The sequence below is a fragment of the Prionailurus viverrinus genome, chromosome A2 (assembly GCF_022837055.1).
Source record: "Prionailurus viverrinus isolate Anna chromosome A2, UM_Priviv_1.0, whole genome shotgun sequence".
Taxonomy (NCBI): domain Eukaryota; kingdom Metazoa; phylum Chordata; class Mammalia; order Carnivora; family Felidae; genus Prionailurus; species Prionailurus viverrinus.
In genome coordinates, this window is record NC_062562.1 from 11,337,178 (window position 1) to 11,356,754 (window position 19,577).

At 54.5% G+C, this 19,577-nt stretch overlaps 2 protein-coding genes across 4 annotated transcripts; one reads left to right on the forward strand and one right to left on the reverse strand.

The window, feature by feature from the left end:
• Positions 1-304: 304 nt before the first annotated feature.
• On the forward strand, positions 305-10,178 carry HSH2D (hematopoietic SH2 domain containing). 3 transcript variants are annotated; one of them, XM_047850900.1, is made up of 7 exons: positions 305-1,101; positions 1,729-1,842; positions 3,834-3,979; positions 5,399-5,488; positions 6,509-6,674; positions 7,116-7,250; positions 9,493-10,178. In XM_047850900.1, the coding sequence occupies exons 3-7, from the start codon at positions 3,855-3,857 to the stop codon at positions 10,057-10,059; spliced, it is 1,083 nt and encodes a 360-aa protein (XP_047706856.1). In that variant the 5' UTR covers positions 305-1,101; positions 1,729-1,842; positions 3,834-3,854; the 3' UTR covers positions 10,060-10,178. The 3 variants fall into 3 exon arrangements, with proteins under 3 accessions (XP_047706856.1, XP_047706857.1, XP_047706858.1); XM_047850901.1 differs by having other exon boundaries at positions 3,834-3,920; positions 6,498-6,674; XM_047850902.1 differs by having other exon boundaries at positions 306-1,101; positions 6,498-6,674.
• A 2,114-nt stretch (positions 10,179-12,292) lies between these two features.
• CIB3 (calcium and integrin binding family member 3) lies at positions 12,293-17,864 on the reverse strand. Its single transcript, XM_047827677.1, is given in 8 exon segments — positions 12,293-12,650; positions 12,653-12,696; positions 12,951-13,146; positions 14,090-14,237; positions 15,650-15,761; positions 17,043-17,111; positions 17,488-17,522; positions 17,727-17,864. Coding segments are annotated over 8 exon segments (771 nt in total). The 3' UTR covers positions 12,293-12,621.
• Positions 17,865-19,577: the final 1,713 nt, after the last annotated feature.

Below are 19,577 nucleotides of genomic sequence, written 5' to 3' on the forward strand. Positions count from 1 at the left end.
GAGCCTTCTGTGGTGGGGCCTCAGCTGGCCAGGCTAGAAGTGGCCTGAGACACCCTACGTTTCTGGAGACTGAACTTCGTGCAAATGAGACCCCCATGGCCAGGCTTTTTAAAGTGACAGCGCCTCTAGGACAGGCGTGTGCCCCGCCCCCCACCCCTGGGGCACGAGGTGGGGAGGCCACTGACCCTGGACCAGGGCGATGGGCCCGAGGAGAGGCCCCCAGCTCAGCCCCTTTCTGCCTGAAAGAGGAGAAGGAAGTGGTTTTGCCCATGTGCCGGGGAAGGAGCTGTAGCACACATCCGGGGCTGCCTGACCCGTTCAGCGTTATTTCCTCCACGCAGGGCCCACATTGTGTGTAGGGCTCCCCAGACCGTTGCGGTGTTTTAAAATCAGAAGGAAAAAAAAAAAATGAATACAATAATAGTGAGCATATAATAACGAATCCAGCCTGGACTCTCTGGGTCTCAGTGCCAACACGGTCATAAAATACCATTTTAGAGACGGTGCTTTGTTTCATTACAGAGGACAGCACAATGTTGGCCCCAGCCTGTCCAGGCCTGACGCTGCCTCAGAGCCTCCTCCTAGAGCCCTCTCTTTTTGCACCCTTCAAGCAAGTGAACTCCTCTCTGTCCCTAAGTGCCGCTTCCTCCCGATCACCGAAGCCCCCTCAGAGGTTCTTGCAACTCCCGTTCCCCCTTCCAGCAGTCTGTCTGCTCTGAGACATTAGCAATTAATTTCTTATTCTTCATTGCTCGCTAGATTCTGGAAGCCAGGAGGGTGGGGCTTGCACCTCTTGGGATCACCTCTCTGTCCCCCGAGGATCTGGCACACAGTAGGTGCTCAATAAAGGCTGGTCACGGTCTTCACAGAGCAGGGACCTCCCTCCACCTGCAGCTCAGCAGTTCTGTGGACTGCAGACAGCACTTGCTACCAGGTTTGTCCTGGTCCCGCCCCTGGGGCTCACCTGCTTAAGGAAACAGGAACAGCCTGGGGGCAGCAGCCCCACCCCCGCTGACGTGCAGACCCTGAACCGAAACCGAGGTTCCTGCAGGCTCCCTGAACAGCGAGAGTGAGAGCCTCGGCTGCCCAGGGGTCTCCCAGGTATGTGCCCGGGTGGGGATCCCTCAGCCGGCCACGTGCTTACTTCTGTGCCTGCCCCCTGCCGGGCGAGCCCGGGACCCCAAGAGTCTCAGCCCCATCCCAGACCTCTAGAAGACAGAGCATGGGGCCCAGGTGGGGCCAGAAGGAGGGACAGGGCTGGCAGAGACCAGAAAAGCAGGAGGAATTTTCAGTTTCCTTTGAACAATGGAGCTGGAAAAAGGGCTTTCCTGGCAGGGGAATAGCATGGGTGAAGGCGTGGAGGGGAAGAGAGCCTGGTCAGTTTTGAGTAGAGCGAGGGTGTCCTTAGGGCTGTAATACGGGGGCAAGGAGATAGGGGAGCCCCAATGCCAGGGTCAGGAGCTTGAAACTTAGTGCAGATTCATTCAGCCCTAGACAGTTATTCCTCAGCAAACACCCTGCCCCCTCGCTGTCCCTGCCCAGCGCCAGGTAGTGCTGGGGACCCAGAAAAATCTGAAAGAAGCTAGCCCTGGGCCCCGTCCCTAGAGGCCCTTAATAGGGGGGAGACAGAGCCAGACACAATGCTTTGTGCAAGTCTCAGCCTTGGGGGCGCTCACCTAGGCCTCCTGAGCTAACCACACATATCTCCCCTTGCCAAACCAATTACAGCTGGATGGACCCCTGTGGTCATGACCACAAGCTGCACATCAGCAAGAACCCTCTGGAAACTCTGAAGAAAGAAAATCTATTGCTTGCCAGCCCCGGAGCGTACAAGATAAGTAGGTGAGTACCCAATAGACAGAAAGCCAGCACACATGTGCCTGGAGCTCTGCTTGTATTGGGGGCGAGGGTGGGGGCCGAGGGTTTCTGGGGCTCACCCCCTATTGGTGAATTTAAAACATAAGATAATTTAAAGCGTGGGAAGAGAGAGAGAGAGAGAGAGAGAGAGAGAGAGAGAGAGAAAGAAAGAAAAGAAAGGAGAAAGAAAGAAAGAAAGAAAGAAAAGAAAGAAAAGAAAAAGAAAGAAAAGAGAAAGAAAGAAAGAAAGAAAGAAAGAAAGAAAGAAAGAAAGAAACAAAGAAAGAAAAAAGAAGGGAAAATAAAAAGCGACCCAATGACCAGTTACCTAAGTCAACCAGGATCTTTAAAATAAAGGAGCCTGGTGGTGGGGACGTGGTGGGGAAAGGGGAGACGGGGAGCATCCTGGCTCTTTATCTAGTTCTGTGGCTGGCAATGTGTTTATCCCAGATAGACTTCATCCAGTTAAAGCCGATGACTTAGCAGTCAAAGCTTAAGTCAGGCACTTGCATTAGAGAAAGAAAAGCCAACTGTCAAGGCTTCCACTGAACACAGACACTTGAGTTCCAGGACGCAAAGCTTAGGTAGGAGCAGAGGAGAAAGTGGGAGACAGAGAAGGGCGCCAGGGCTTTGACTAAGAGAAGAGACAGGAAAGCTGCCTGGAGGAGGGGATATTTTTGCTGGGTCTTAAAGGATATGTAGGAGTTCTCCCAGGTAGAAAAAAGAACAAACCTATGTACATAACCCTATGCTAGCCATTACTGGATTCATGAATATTTATTATATACATCCAGTGCTTAGTTCTGTACCACCTGTACTTTCCCAGCTAAATATCATGTCCCCAAGCTACAGATGAAAATAAAGGCACAGAGGTGTTAAGTGACTTACCCAAGGTCACACAGCAGCTAAGTTGGGGAGCTGGGGCTTGAACCCAGGCTATCTGGCTCTGATTCCAGGTTCTTAATTGCTTTGTCACCCTGCTTTATTAAATGCTTTCTTCTTCTGTTTTTTTTTTTTTTAATGTTTATTTATTTTTGACAGAGAGAAACAGAGCACAGCAGGGGAGGGGCAAAGAGAGAGGGAGACAAAGAACCCAAAGCAGGCTCCAGGCTCTGAGCCATCAGCACAGAGCCTGATGCGGGGCTCCAATCCACGAACCATGAGCCGAAGTCCAGACACTTAACCGACTGAGCCACCCAGGCACCCCTATTAAATGTTTTCTTAATAGTTCTCTTTAATTTTACTTGTCCCAGAATTCTTTGGGCCTCCCCTTGGAGGACAGTCTCAGCATCTGTCTTCAGGTGGAAGAAAGTCAATATTGACAGAGTTAGTCAATATGTCCCCACCCTCTGGAAATAGTAACAACGACCTTCTGAAATATTAAAACATTAGATAGGGCCAGGGTGGAGGGGTGGGCCAAGTTAGGGACACGGTTAAGGGTGAGCATAAAGGGTCATGAGCAGACCATCCAGGAGGGCTTGACCCCATTGCTGGTTTTGCATTGATTTGATACTCTTTTGTAAATCGGTACTATTATTTTTCTCCTTGTCATTGGCTCACAAAGTCCAGTGTTACCTTGAGCGTAAAACTGTTAAGAACTCGGGGTGCTTGAGTGGCTCAGTCAGTTGAGCATCCAACTTCAGCTCGGGTCATGATCTCACAGTCTGTGGGTTCGAGCCCCATGTCGGGCTCTGTGCTGACAGCTCGGAGCCTGGAGCCTGCTTCGGATTCTGTGTCTCCCTCTCTGTCTGCCCCTCCCCTGCTCATGCTCTGTCTCTCTCTGTCTCTGTCAAAAATAAATAAACTTAAAAAAAAATTTTTTTTAAAGGAAGAAAGAAAGAAACACAAACCAGTGTCAAGCCCCTTGCCCTGGCCAGCTAGAGGACTTGTCAAAGGAGGAGGCACCAAGAACTGTAATAGAGCAAAGTATGGGGGGTGGACCAGGCGTGACTCTCTCTTCTCTCTCCTGCTGCCAGGTAACTGCTCCCCAAGAAGCCATGAACGAAGCCGGAAAGCTGCCCCCGCCATTGCCCCCACGACTGGACTGGTTCGTGCAGACACAGGTGGGCCAGCTGGCCCAAGGAGGGGTCCCTGCATGGTTCCATGGTGCCATCTCAAGAGAGTGAGGACACATCCATACCTTCTACCCTGCCCTTCACCCTCTTTCCTTGCCTGGGCGGGTTTTCTGCAGGATTCTGGGCTCAGCTCAGCTCCGGGTATTAAGAGAGTAAAAAAGGAGCCCTCAGGCCCTTGACGCTTGAACCCTGCCTCTTCTGTGGACTCACTGGGTGACCAGGGCAAGTTACTTCCCATCTCTGGACCTCAGCTTTCTCTCCCACAAGTGCCCACCACCCCAGCACTGCCAGGCACCCCTCCCCCAAGGCCAGGCATCACCAAGCAATGCTGGCAGGGTGCAGCCTCAGAATCCTTCTTCACACAGGGCCCCCAAACAGCTGCTCTCTCTCAGTGCTTCAGGGACATGAGCGGCATGTCCACACCGGACAGAGTTCTGGACTTTCCACACTGGGCTGCGTTCTGAGGCCATGAACAAACTCACCTCACTAGTCACCCACTTGGTTCCAAATGAACGGAGAAAAGACTGCGTATGGCCTCCCTTGGCGTGCGGGAAATAGAACATTGTGAAAGCCACCGAGAGGACGAAGCAGGCATTGTCTCTGAGGTCTGGGGTGTGCCAGTAGGGATACAATGTGAGCCACACGTTGTAATTTTAAAGCTTTTAGTAGCTAGAGCAAAAGAAGTAAAAAGAAACAGGTGGCATTCGTTTTGATCCTATCTTTTATTCCACCCGGTATCATTTCAATAGGAGTACTCAGAACTCATTGATAATTTAGTCAGCATTCCTTTATCTTGTACTCAGTGCTCAAAATCTGGTGTCATAGGCTGAATGGACATCTTGATTCGGACCAGCCACATTTCAAGTGCTCAGCAGCTACCCATAGTCAGGATTAGCTCGGGTTCATAGGCTCCCCAGCTTGTCCCGTAGAAGACCACCTTCCTGTCTGTGATCCCCAGATAATAGGAGTAGTAATCATAGCATTTGGTGAGCAGTTCTCACGCTCGTGTTCCACGCATTTGATCTGCTCTCCTGTCAGTCCTGGGAATGAGGGTTTTACTTTCCCCTTGAGGAAGCTGAAGGTCAGAAAGGGACTGATGTCAGGTGCCACACGGCTGATGAGCAGCAGAGCTGGGGTCTGAATTCCAACGTGTCGGAGAACAGGCATTGTCACCTACGACACCTTGATCCCCCAAAGATGCCTTCGTGGGGGTATTTTAGGCATTGGGAAGGCAGGCAGGGGCTGTGGGGGATGGGAGCAAGTCTGTCCTGGGGTCAAGGTCATCAGAGGCCTCCCGCCACAGCTGGGAACAGCCCTGCCCCTGAACGTCCCAAGGTCTGAAACAGCTGAGAAGAAAACACGATTTTAGGTTTGTTCAGTACCGGGATGACAGGTGCACCAGGAGTCTGGCCGGTACGCGGGACAGCTGGGTCACAGTCGTCTCCCTCCCGTGTGTGTTCTTCCAGGGATGCCGAGAGTTTGCTGGAGTCACAGCCGCTGGGATCTTTTCTCATCAGGGTCAGTCACAGCCACGTGGGCTACACTCTGTCCTACAAGTAAGGCCTGGGCAAGGGACGAGGGAGGGGGCAGGAGGGCTCCCGGGCTTCCTAGGAGGGGGTAAGGGGTGCTTCATGCCACGACGTCTCAGAGAGCAACTGGTGAAAAGTTCTGGCCAACTCTGGCTGCAAGGAGCAGCTACAGGGCTGGCTGTAACCAGCATATGGAGGCTTGGTGGTAACTGAGCCTGTGTGTCTGAAAACAGGGGCTGCTGGGAGCCCAAGAGTGGCTACTGCCCTCGCCTAACCAGCACCCCCCCCCCACCCCCATCTACCTGGCAATTCTCTGACTCCACCCAGAGGGACGTGTTAGGGAAACTCAGGGCAGTCCAGCTCCTTCAGGCCTCAAAAGCTGATCTGGCATCTCAAGATTCAGCTGCACAGACTACTTTTCAAAAGGATTCTAGGCCAGAGGAATAAAAAATCCAATGGCCCCACAACAGAGTGGCCCACAGGGAGAAAAGCTTAGGGCCCGAGTCACACAGTCAAAGGCTTGGCTGTGTGATCTAGGACGAGTTACTCAACCTATCTGTGCCTCCCTCAAAGTCCTCGTCTCTAATATAAGAATGCTAAAATCAATTCAGAGTCTCGATGCGGAAATTAAATATGATATAGTAAGCACATAGTGGGCCGTTAATAAGTGCATCCATTCCTTAACAGAGCATTTATCAAGCACCTGCTGTGTGCCAGGCATACAGCCTTAGCCTGGGGCCTGACTCAAATTTTCATTATTATCATTTCCGTTGATCATGTGACCCTAGCCAGGCACCAAGCTAAGCTTTTGTCTGCAGTAGCTTATTCCGCTTTTGTAAGAACCCCTGAGGTTAGCCTTGGTAGCCCCAGGTTATAGATGGGGAAACTGAGGCATGGTGCGGTTAGTCACTTACCGAGTGTCACATGGCTAAAAAGCACAGAAGGCTAATGGGAGCCTGAACAGTTGGTGCTGGCGGCTCGAGGGCTGGGAGACGGGGACGGAATGAGGAGGAACGGAATTTTCCAGCCCCAGCAGTGTCTCCGCAGAGCCCAAAGCTGCTGCCGCCACTTCATGGTGAAGCTGTTGGACGATGGGAGCTTCATGATCCCTGGGGAGGAGAGGGTCCATGCCTCGCTGCACGCCCTGGTCACCTTCCACCAGCAGCGGCCTATACGGCCACATGGGGACCTGCTGACACAGCCCTGTGGGCAGGTGAGGGTTACGACCCCCGTGGGTCATAGCCGCCCCCGCCCCCTGCTGGGGCCAAGCCCCCAGATTCATTCCCACTCATCCCATCCAGCCTCTTGTGTTTCTGTCACTCTCGTGGTCCCTGTCCTCCCACGGCCCCACCCCTCCTGCCTTGTACCCTGCCCGCACCCCACCCCCCCCAGCTCCCCAAGCTAATTTTTCCAAGGGCTCATGTGCGGGTGGTGAAGGGGTATAACCTTGGCCAATCTATAGGAAAAGAGTATTTCCCTATAAGGCTTGTGGCGGGGGTAGAGGGGTGTAGCCCTCAAAAGCCAGCGTGGGAGGGGCATGCTTCCTGACCAGGGCCGTGGGCAAGGCAGCTCCTGAGCCCACCACCCCCAGTTTGTCCGGGACCACCGTGTTCCCCTCCTTGGGGCGGAGCTGCAAGTCCCCTCTGCCCCGCAGAAGGATCCAGAGAACGTGGATTATGAGGATCTCTTCCTTTACTCCAATGCATTGACTGAGGAAGTCACCAGCCCCACCCATGGCCCCAGCAAACATCAGAACCCTTCCTCCTGTTCCACGGTTGCACCTGAGGAGGTATGTGACAGAAAGCTGGCATCTCCCACACGGGAGGGGCAGGAGCAGCGGTGGCCAACAGCTACCAGAGGAGACTTTCTAGAGCGACAATTAGATCCTATAGCTCCAACTAAAGAAGCTTCCGGTGATTTTGCAGGACCCTGCAACTAAAATCCCGGCCCAGTTCCAGCCCCTCTGCTATCCCTTCTGCTGTTCAGACACATCAAGCTAACCTCGGGGACTTTGCATGTGCTGGTCCCACCCCAAGACCTTTGCACATGTTGGTGGCACCCACCCCAGAGCCTTTGCACATGCTGTGTGCACTCTGCCCCCAGATTTCCTATGCCCAGCTTCTTTCTTCAATTCCTCAAGTGTCTCCCTCCCCAGCTCCAGGCTGAAAGTAACCCTCTCTGCATTTGCCATCCCATCACCCTGTTTACACACTGCAGAGCACTCCTCACGATATACAACGTCTTGTTTATTTGTTGGCTTTCATGTTTCCTGTCTGCCTTCCCTATCAGACTGTGAGCTCTAAGAGACCTGGGAATCTGGCTGGCTGGCTTGTCCACCCTGTCTCGTGCATATGCCTAAGTGCGCCACTAATGGATCTGTAGAGTAGGTGAATGAATAAATGAACGAATCCCATCTCCTCAGGGCTGATTGGACCCTCAGGAGCCCCTAACCCCCCACACAGCAGGGAAATTCCAGCAGCAGTGGAAATCAAACAGGCCAGTGCGATGAACATCAGCGGGTGTGGGGCTAAAGCGTGAAGGGAGCAGTCAGGGAAGACCTCCCAGAGGAGATGGCATAGGGCTGGGACATGCAGGATAAGGAGGAGTCAGCCACACACAGAGATGCAGGGAGGGTGTTTCAGGCAGGGAAGAGAGCACATGCAAAGGTCCTGAGGCTCTGTATGTTTGGAAAACAAAAGAACAACAAAAGCCAGTGTGCGGATGGAGTGCGGTGAGTGCAGAGGAGGTCACCGGGAAGTAAGGGGCCAGGATCAGGAGGAGACAATCACACAGGACCTCGGGGCCAGGGTGAGGACATGGGGTTCTTCTATTCCAGGTGTGCAGGGGGACCTGCCATGGGAGAGCCTGTGGCTGTCAGCTGCAGAAGGGGGTGCCTGGGGGCAATGGTAGAGGTGGCAGGAAGGAGGCAGGGACTGTCCCGGTGGGAGGGACCGGAAAAAGATCTCTAGGGGTGGAACAAGAAGATATTTGGGACATTTTGGAAGGGAGCTTGCCGATGACTTGGAGGGGAGGGGGAGGGGGAGGAGAAGCTGGACGTTGTCGTGGTTTGAGTCCCTGGGCCCTCCATTGTTTGGGAGGTGATCCCAGGAAGGACCACGGGGGGAGCCAATGAAGGGCGTCTTAGCGAACAGGTTCCCCTGTAGGCAACCAGGGTTCAGTCTCCCGGGGAAGTCTGGGACTCTGCGTGGAACTGGGCACTTCAGTTATCCCACCCTAGGGGTGAGGAGCTGGGGTATTGATCCTCCAGCTTCCAGTAGCCACTGGTCAAGCACTGTTCCTGGGAGAGTTTAATTCTCTGGCACTTGTGGCCTGCCGGTGTGGCCAAGGAATGACCCCAAGCAGAGTCCCCACTGCGGGCATTTGGGAGCGGAGCTGGGGGCGCCTGTGTGCCCAGGGCAGAGGGATACGGATGCGGCATTGTCGGCCATCTGCCACAAACGTCACCTGGTTTTGGCCTGAACAGCCGGGTAGATCAGGGGTCAGCAAACTAGGGCCCGAGGACCACATCTGGCCAGTTTCTGTATGGCCCTGCGTCCCAGTGGCCCACGAGCTGAGCGTGGCTTTCATGTTTTCGAAGAGTGTTGAAACAATTAAAACTAAAAGTAATATCTCATGCGATATTATTTCGTGAAAGTCAGACGAAAGCCAAATTTCCACGTCCATACGGTTTTCCTGGAGCGCGGGCACACGTTCTGGTCGATGTGCTATCCCTGGCCGCTTTGCTCCGCGACAGCAGAGCTGGGGAATGAGACAGAGGCCGTATGACCAACGAACCTGAAAACGTTTGCCCTCTGGCCCCTTGTGACAAAAGTTTGCCAATCCCTGGAGGGGGCGGATAGTGAAGCTGGTTATGGGGATGGGAGGGATGGGGCGTGGGGTCAGGCTTGGGTTCACCTGGGGTCCTTCTCAGCCCCAAGATGCCTGAGTGGGACCCGTGTCCCAACCTCCAGGGCAGATTCAGAGGTTTGGCGGGCGGGATGGCCCCAGGTTTCACCTGCGCTTGGTTTCAGACCTCAGGAAGGCCCATCCTGCTCCATCGGCCAAAGGGAAGGAGGCCATCGGCAAAGACAAGCAGAGACCCCAAGGAAGAGGCCACTTCCTCCTGCCCCCCGAAAGCCCCCCTTGAGGAGGCCTGCCAGAAACTCTGGAGAAACTTCAGGATGCTCCCCGAGATGGGCAAGAGGGTCCAGCAGCAGCTGAAACCCCACTCGGCACCTGTGAACTTGTCATCGCTCTGGAATGCTGGGCCACCCGCACTGGCACACAGCTCAGGGGCCAGGCCAGGTGACACACACTGGGAAGACGACGTCTCCACAGCCCGCTTTGCGGCCACGTCCCTCACAAGTCCCGCACAGTCCCAGGATCTGAGAGACGGAGGTGACCCCTCCGGGAAGGCCTCAAGATTGGCCAGCGGGAGCAAGGTGACCCCGAGGGTCAGGAGTTGGCACCGAGTGGTAATGAGGGCCCTGTCCTCAAAAGCATCCAAACCGGAGACAGAAGGGTTGCCAGAAGCCCAGAGGGACTGGCTCCCTGAAGAGTACCTCACGCCGCCACCCTTTGCCCCTGGGTACTGTTAGAGCTTTGCCCTGGCTCTGGGACCCTTGCTGCAGGGGCTGCTCACACCGGACCCCTGGTTGTCTGCCCACCAGCCCGCAGGAACCTGAAAAATGTAATAAAGACATTGCTTGGGTCCGGCGCTGCCGTTGCCAGTGGGGTGACCTGGTTACTCGAATAGTAATTATCAGTTACAGCAAGGGGCACAGTAGGTGCCAAGTTCATGATTTCTTTTATACCCCCAAGCAGACCCAGCAGGTAGGCTCATGCTGCACACTTTAAAGAGGAGACTGAGGGTCCGAGAGGAGGAGAGGCGCAGCCAAGGTCACCCAGCTACAGGGTGTCAGCGTCTGGATTGGAAAGCTGGTCAGGTGGCGCCCTTTCCCCACGTCCCCTGCGTGTGGCTCAATTCCAAGTACGTCCTCGTCTGTAAATGGAGCTGCTCACTCCCTCCTCCTGGGGTCCCCTGCCGATGAAGGAGGTGAGACTTGCAGAGGGCTTGGCCCACAGTGCACACCCCGACATCGACATCAGCTCCAGGGGAAGCTTACGAGCCTCTTTCCTTTAAAGGAGGAGAGGAAGCCCGGGGTTGTGGCTCGTGGCGAGCTCTGGAGGAAGTCCCAGGTCACAGGGCTGTGTGACCTCTGGCAAGTCACTAGACCTCTCTGGGCCTGCGGGCTCATCTGGAAAATGGGGAGAGGCGCAAGCAGTCCCTCGTTCTCAGGATGAACCAGCAGGATGCACAAGAAAGCTGAGACTTCGGCTCACGGAAGGTGCTCAGTAGGTGGAGGTTGGAGAGTGGGAGTGGGGTCTAGAAATGATGCACGTGGAAGGTCCCTGGGGGCGAGTCTCAATTGCAGGAATGAGCACTCTTTGGACTGACTGGGGCTATTGATGGGGCCCCAGGGCGACCACAAGTGGAGTGAGTGTGGGGCTTCTCAAATCTGCAAAGCGTAGATGTCTGGGATCTGGGCACAGGTGGGCCTGGGTTCAAGGCTGCCTTTGCAGACAACTTGAGGTGTGGCCTTGGGCAGATCACTCTGTTCCCTGAATGAAGGGTGACTGCTTCTCGGTCAGCCCCGCTGGGATGTCATAGGCAGCCAGTGCAATGGCAGAGAGACAGGTGCCTCGTAAACTGTAAAGTACAGTGCCAGCCTCAGTGAATGACGTTGCTGCCATTCCCCACCCTACCCCCCCTCCCCGAGGCCTCCTCTGGCAGTTCTAATCGGCAAGGAGTTAAAGCTTTGGTCCCCTTGAGAAACTCCAGGACTTGGGGGGGGGGGAGAGGGGACTTGAGAGGTTGGGGGAAGGGGTCCACGTTGGGCAGCCCTGGGGTGAGATCGCGTGGACCTGACCTCCACATCTGGTCTCTGTCCACCGAGACTCATGACTACCCGGCACTTCCGGCCCTCACAGCGGACAGAGAGCTAGAAGTCAGTCCCTTTCCTGTGTAAATGGGGAGATCGAGGCCCACAGAGGGCGTAGCCACACCTGGGAGCCCACACAGTGAGGGCAGAGGTGAGATCTCAGGCTTCCTGTCTCCCATCCGGCAGGTTTAAGGTGCAAAATACATCCTCCAAGCAGATGTGACTCAGTGCCATGTGTTTATTCCCAGAACCCAGGGAGGCCGGATTCCACAGTGGAGTGACAGGTCACGCCAGCCTCCTCTGACCCGGCTTCTCCATGGTGCCCTCAGATGCGGATGTGGAAGGTGCTGGGTGCAAAGAGATATAGGGTCAGTGTCATCGGGCGAAGGGTTACCCTCCCTCATCGTTCCCCCAGACTCTCCCGCCGGGGGTCCCTGAGATAGGCAAGGAGCCATGCAAGGGGGGAGACGGATCCTCTCAAAAACCCCAGGCTGTGCCCCCCCACCCCCACCCCCAGCTCCCACAGGGGCTGAAAGCATATCTCTTTGGATCAGTTTACATCCCGGCTCCGCCCCAGACTTGCTATGGGACTCTGAGTGAGTGGCTGTGCCTTCCTGGGCTTCAGTTTACCCCTCCGTAAGATGGGGATAATAGCCATCCCTCCCGCATGGGGCTGTAATGAGGGCTAAGGGGGCGAATGCACAGGGAGCTGTCACCCAGGGGCACCGTCCATGGTAGGGCTCATTCAGTTGCCATTATCCGCGTCTCCGCTAAGACACCAACCGCGCTTCTCCAGGTAGAGGAAGGGGGCCCTCTGCGCACCTAAGGACACCGCCCATAATAACAGCCGCAACAGCAACCACAGCACACATTGAGCACCTGCTGTGTTCCAGGCACGGCTCTAAAATCTTTCCGTGCGCTGACTCAGGGGTCAGCCAACTTCTTCTGTCAAGAGCCACATAGGTGATATTTCCAGCTCTGCACAACGGCTCAGCTGGGTCTCGTAGATAGAAAGCGGCCGGAGATGGTACGTACACATTCAGGCGTGGCTGTGTGCCAATAACACCCTTGATGGACACGGAAATTGGAACTTCCTATCCATGCCATGTGTCACGCGGTGTTACTATTCCTTAATCTTTCCCCCGCCATTGAAAACATGTAAAAGCCATTCTTAGCTCACGGGAGGTACAAAAACAGGTGGCTGGCCGTCCCCTGTATTCACTCGCTCTCAGCCCTCCGGTGGGGGCTTTGATTCCGCCCAGGACTGCCAAGCACAGTTGTACCCTCTGCCCACTGCAAAATGTTCAGAAAAGTGAGGGTTGAAGACCAGCCATGTTCCATTCACCCAAAGAGCTGCGTCTGCCCACGGGGCGTGCCCAAGGGGTCCCCGATTATCCCCATTTTAAAGATGCAGGGACTGAGGCCAGGGAGGCTGGGAATGCTCTCTAAGATGACAGATGAACGAATGGAGGAACTTTCACAAACGGGGTCTGGGCACTAGTTTTGTAAGAGCCCCTCTCAGACGTGGAAATCGCCAGAAAGGTCACCTGAGGAAGTCGGGTGCCCGCAGGATCATGTTCTGGAAGTCTTCCAGGGAGAGCCGCCCATCGTGATCCCCATCGGCCTCGCCCAGCACCTTCTCACACACCAGGCTCACCTCCTCGGCGCTCAGCTCCCCCCGTGTCAGCTTGGTCACCGTCTGCTCCAGGTCCCACGCACAGATGTAGCCGTCGTCGTTGAAGTCTGTGCCGCAGGATGGACGGGGATGTAGGGTGGGGGCTCATCTGGCGGCAGGCCTCTTGTCCCCACGTTACAGAGGAGGAAACTGAGGCAGTGGAGGGAACCCAGGACCCTGGGGTAATAGCTGGAGTCTTGCTTTAGAATATTGGGCAGGGACCTGCTGGGAGGCCATTCATTCACTCAACAAGTATCAAGGGAGTGCCTCCTATGTTCTAGGCACTGTGATAAACTTCCCTCCAACCAACAAGCTTTTATTGAGCACCTACTATGTGCCGGGCATGCGAGACAGATGGGGAAGAAAACAGTTACGGCTGTGGCCCTTGGGTCTCATCAGAGAGAAGTCAGTAAGAAATGAACAACAGATCACAGGGGCGCCTGGTGGCTCCGTGAGTTAAGCGGTCAATTCTTGATCTTGGCTCAGGTCCCGATCTCACGGTTCGTGAGACTGAGCCCCACAGCGGGCTCTGCGCTGACAGTGCAGAGTCGGCTTGGGACTCTCCCTCCCCCTCACTCTTTGCCCCTCTCCCACTGTCTCTCTCTCTCCAAATAAATAAATACAATTAAAAAAAGAAGAGAAATGAACAGATTATGAACAAGAAGTTAAGAAGCACTGCTTCATGCTGAGAGAGAAATAGGATGTGGGGCAGAGGCTGCTTTTGACTTAGACTTCAAGGTAAGAAAGAGTCGAGGGAAAGGTGTTCCAGGCAGAGGGAACAGCAGAGGCAAAGGCCCAGAGGGAGACCGAGTTTGGTGTGTTGGAGGAAAAGTGAGGCCAGCGTGGCTGGAAAGGAGTAAGGGCGTGAGGTCAGCAGGTACCGAGGTGGGGCAGGACGGGGCCATGCACGGCCTCGAAGCCCTGTGGCGGCAGGCACAGCCCCCGGATGGAGCCCTGGTCTGTTCCCACTCCCCACCCCCACGCTCCGCCACCCCCGGGCCCTGCACGCACCATAAATTTTGAAAGCATAGTAGGCTTTGAGGTCACGGGGAGCCATTTCGCTCATCACGGAAAACATGTCCAGGAAATTGTCCAAGGTCATGTGGCCGTCCCCATCGTCAGAGAACACCTGGGCAATCCTCTGGCGGAATGGGTTGTCCTGGGGACAGGAAGCAGGGTGGCCAGCCCTGACCAGGGTCTCACGGCCCCAGGTGGAATCGCTCTCAGCACCCACCTTCCTGAAACCTGCAAGTACCTCCCCACCAAGACTTCCTCCCTCTCACAGACCCAGGAGAGGACTTCAGGCAACTCTTCTCTCTGCCCCTGAGGTCTGGGTGGCCTTGACCACCCTTCCGGCTCCAGACACAGCCACATGACCCGAGTGAGGCCAATCAGAGATCACCATCCACTAGGAGACCCTGATTGGCTCTGGAGTAGGCAGGGTGACCCAAGCTGGCCAATCAGAGGCTGCCCTGGGATGTTTTCTGAAAGGCGGGGATGGAGGTCCCTGCCTTCTGTTGGTTGCAGAGCTGACGGAGGAAATCTGCGACCACTGGGGCTTCCCTCACTATCTCAAGTGGGTAAGCTGCCTGAGACTGAAGGCTCTTCCTGGGAGGCACTGAGAGATGGAAGGAGATTTCTGAGCATGTCGAGACCCTGGTTCCAGCCATACCTGGTGCCGGCTCTACCCCTGGAGTTTTTGCTCATGTGATCCAATAGACTTTGTCCTTTATTCTTTAATTTTTTTTTAACGTTTATTTATTTTTGAGATAGAGAGAGACAAGGCATGAATGGGGGAGGGTCAGAGAGAGGGAGACACAGAATCCGAAACAGGCTCCAGGCTCTGAGCTGTCAGCACAGAGCCCGACACGGGGCTTGAACTCACAAACTGCGAGATCATGACCTGAGCCGAAGTCGGACGTTTAACCGACTGAGCCACCCGGGCGCCCCGTCCTTTTTTTTTTTTTTTTAAAGTTTATTTATTTATTTTTGAGAGAGAGAGTACAGTGGGGGAGAGGCAAAGAAAGAGGAGAGAGAGAATCCCAAGCAGGCTCCACACTGCCGGTGCAAAGCCCAGCTTGGGGCTCGAACTCACAGACTGTGAAATCATGACCTGAGCAGAAGTCAGACCCCTAACTGACAGAGCCACCCAGGCACCCCAAGATTTTGTCTTTCTTGAATGAGGTTTCTGTCCCTTGTGATAAGATCCTCTCTATTCAGTCACTCACCCCACGAGTCCCCTTCAGCATCACAAACTATGTGACAAACATCCAGCTGAGAAGAACCTACGTTTTTAATGGCTCCTGCTATGCAAAGCAGGACGGACATCCCCTGAGTCCCCGCCACACTGTAGGCCCCGTGCCACACCCTTTACCTGCCTCATCTCATTTCATCGTTCCGACAACCCAGGTTCTGAATCCTGTCTCTCTCACATCCTAGCTGTGTGACGCTGACCAAGTGTCTTAACCTCTCTGAACCTCAGTTTCTTCATCTGCAAAATGCATCCGCTTCGTAGGAGTGCGGCAGGGGACCTGCTATTTTTCCCCCGCCTGCCCCCTGGCCTCGGCGTACCTTCAGCTCAGGCATGCTGCCGATAAGCTCGTAGGGCACCTTCACATCAGGACAGCTGGTATAGTCGAGGGGGACAAGCTGGGGAGCCAGGTCCTGGTAGCGATAGAAAAGCCTGGTGTGGGGAGGGAAACATCGGCAAGGGCTGGGAGAGGGGCTGGGGAGGACGTGTCCCTTCTGTCTCACTCGTGCACCTGCCCACTACCCACTGGAGGACCCTGGGTCCCCAAGAGTCATCCGCTCTGAGCCCAGTCCTTAAGCACACAGAGCCGAACACAGGCACTTCTACCCGCTGGGGACAGGGCCACAGTGGAGAGAGGGCCCCAGAGCTAGGGGAGACTGGAGTGGGGACGCTGACCCTGGGTTTTGAAGAACGCATAGGGGCTCATTCCGAGGCAGAGGGGGATGGCAAGAGGGACAGCGCATCAGGCATTCAGAGAACCTGAGCGAGTCTATGAATCTCTGGACATCATCACATGGTCGGCAAGACTCTGCCTCTAAAGACCCCCGTCCTCACATTTTGCTTCTCTCCCTCCATAACGGGAGGGTCTCCTAAACAGGGCAGAGCCGAGACAAAAGGCCAATATTCAGGGTTGTTTTTTTTTTTTAATGCGTGAAAGGCGTTTTGCAAAACAGCAAATGCCACCCGCACTGCCTGGATTGTGAGGCCAGCTCTCCACTCCAATGTCCTCACCTGCTGACACCCTGCCTCCACTGGGGGGCGCCACGAGCAGCAGCCTTGAGGAGACCATCCTTGATGAGCCAGAGGCCCCCAAGCTGCTAGGGTTTGTTTCCGGGGGGAGACAGGAGCCCTGGGTCATATGATGGCTAGGAACTCAAGGAGGGGTATCTGGAGCGTCCGTTCCCTGTCTGGGTCCCCCCTCAGGGAACAGCCCGGGTTTGGGTTTCTGTATGGCCTCAAACATTCCGCTTTCCCCTCTGAGCCCCAGTTATTCTGCTGACAAACAAGAAGCTTAGGGCAGGCGAGACGCCAGCCCTCACACCCCTTGCAGCTCTGCCCGTCTTGCAGAGCTGGAGTGGGCCGCCCCCGTGCGAGCCTCAGTTTCCCCATGGGTAATCTGATCGTGATGGCCAGGGTGACCCTGCAAGCTGTCCTCACCCAGACAATGGGGCTCACTGGTGAAAGGTGTGCCCATCAATAATGGATATCTGGTGCCCACACAATTGGGGCCTTGGCCCCGATCACTCTGTATCTGAACCCCGGCCGGCTAGGGTTTCACCGCTCCGAGTTCATGGGTTGGGGCCTCTGGACAATGGCTCCATGGGCTGAGCGGTCATGTGGGGTACCCACCAACCCCTCTCGTTCATGCCAGGGAAACTCAGCAGCCTCAGGCCACCCCCATCCCCCCACACACACACCCTTACATTGATTTACCTGCACAGCCCAGAGCCGACTCTGGACTCTGCCCCCAGGTTCCCAACCTCCAGTGCCAGGCTCTTCACCCTGGCCTCAGCGGGATCTTTCTAACACGCCTTCTGACATCTTTCTAGCATCTTTCTGACGTGCTGATTCGTACCAGCCCCTGCCCCCCACCCCTGCTCACATACCCTCCGTGGCTCCCCATCACCCTTGGGAAAAGCCCAAGCTTATCAGCCTAGAGGCAGTATGTGACAGTATGTGACTAGGCAGCCTAGTGACAGTATGACAAGATGTGGCTTCTCAGCCTCCCCATCCCCGCCTCCACCCACAGACCACGGCTGCAATCCCTCCCTTCACGCTTTAACCACCATAAAGCACCCCATCCCGCCCAATTACAAATATCACCCAGCAATGGATAGAAAGTTATTTCCAGGTCTTCCTCCCTTTCCCCCAGACTGACCTCATGATTTCCTTTCTTGTGAAGAAGGTGCAGTCCTGCGGAGAGAGATATTGGCTTGGCCCAGAGCCTGCCTCGGGGGCCCCCTTCCTGTCCCTCCCACTGCACCCCCTCTCTGCACGCCGATCTGTACCAGGAACCCTTGCCGACCGCACACCCAAGACAGATGATGCTGTCCCCATTCCTCAGGCCAAGAAATCAAGGCTGCCAAACCTGCCGAGGGCCCAGCCCATCACCCCTACCTGATATGCTTCCAGCTGCTCATGAGTGAAGACTGTCTGCTTGTTGCCCATGGTGAAGGCCGCTGCCAGGGCTCTGGAACAAGCTCCCGAAGCCCCTGGTCTCCTCGGGGCCACACGGGTTGCCAGGCTGCTGCACATCAGCGTCTGGGCAAATCTCCCTGCCCTGGCTGTCACCTGCCCACCCGCCCCATCACCCCCAGCCTGGGGGAGATCAAGTTACAGCCCAGCTCTCTGGGCAACAGCCTGAGTATGTCCATGGCCACCAGGACGAGAAGGACTGTGTAGGAGGTCACAGAGCAGCAGAGCACGTCTGCCCCCACTGGGTGAGGCTGGGGGCATGGGACGCCTTCCAGAGACAGGCAGCCTGATGGAAAGACTGCAGGCACACCCCAGCTCAAATACTAGCTCTCCACCCACTAGTTGTGTGGCCTTGGGCAAGTCACCTGACCTCTCTAAGCCTCGTTTGTAAGAGGGGAGATGTATCAGTACCTAACTCATAGAGTCATTCTGAAGATCTAATATCATTAATGCAATCAAAACAATTTCTTTTGACCATTGGTTAGAAGCCAGTTTTAGGCACTGGGAGCATAATTGGGTGAGCAAGCTAAATGAGGTCCCAAGATGTGCTTGGAGATGATAATGATGATGATGTTATGGCTCAAGAAGAGTGATCCAAGGTGTAAGTTTGAGAAACAATTGGTTAAATAATACCAAAGAGAATTCTTTCTTTGACGGACTTGTCAGAGCCCTTAGTATGCTAATAATCACCATGCATCCTCAATGGGTAAATACAACATAGCAGCTGCCAACCTTATTGGGACCCAGAGTCATCTTGGGCAGAACACCTGGGAGTCAAAAGCCCTTCGCCTGGTGCTCCATGCTCTTCTTGCTCTGGGTCTCACCTGTCTCTCCACTTTCTTCTCCTGCTCAGCCTTTTCTAGCTCCACAGCCCAGCCTCCCTGAACTGCTCTTGGATCTCCTCCCTCCAACCCCACCCCACCCCCACACTCTCCCTGGCCTGGACCATCACAGTTCTTCCTAGCGTCATCAACTCTCTTCTGTCCCAGTGTGTGAAGCCACCTGGTAGAATGGGACTATGATAAGGCTTTAAAGACCCCCTTAGGATGATTTTTTTTAAAAAACCTGACAATATCAAGTGTTGACGAGGGTGTGGAACAACTAGAAGTCATTAATTGCTGGTGGTGATGCAAAATGGTACAGCCGCTCCAGAAAATGGAGAGCTTTCTTAGATGTTAAACATGCCCTCACCCCGTGATTCAGCAATCCCACTCCTGAGTAGTTACCCAAGGGAGATGAAAATCTACGGGCACACAAAAACCTGTTCATGCCCACAGCATGGAGAAAATACTTGCAAATCATATATCTGATAAGGGACTAGTCACCACAATATATAAAGAACTCTAACAAGTCTACAATAAAAGGACAAATAGCCCAGATCAAAAAATGGTCAAAGATGGTTGGGGGTGGGGGTAGTAATAGATGGAACACAGAGGATTTTTACAGCAGTGAATCAACTCTGTATGATACTGTAATGGTGGACGTATGTCATTATACATTTGTCCACAACCATAGAATATACAACACCAAGAGTGAAGCCTCGTGTACACTTTGGATGATATGATGTGTCACCGTAAGTTCATTGCTTGTAATGAGTGCACCACTCTGGTGGGGGATGTTCACAGTGGGGAGGCTGTTAATGTGCAGGGGCCAGGAGTATATGGGAAATACCTGTACCTTCTGCTCAATTTCATTGTGAACCTAAAACTGCTCTAAAAATAAAGTCTATTAAAACAAAACAAAACAGGTAAAGGATTTGGGTAGACATCTCTT

Bases quoted from the DNA above. Each gene is read 5' to 3' on its own strand.
- HSH2D (XM_047850900.1), top strand. From the start codon at position 3,855: ATGAACGAAGCCGGAAAGCTGCCCCCGCCATTGCCCCCACGACTGGAC. The intron at 3,980-5,398 runs GTGAGGACACAT...GTGTTCTTCCAG, and splicing joins CATGGTGCCATCTCAAGAGA to GGATGCCGAGAGTTTGCTGG. The intron at 7,251-9,492 runs GTATGTGACAGA...GCTTGGTTTCAG, and splicing joins CCACGGTTGCACCTGAGGAG to ACCTCAGGAAGGCCCATCCT.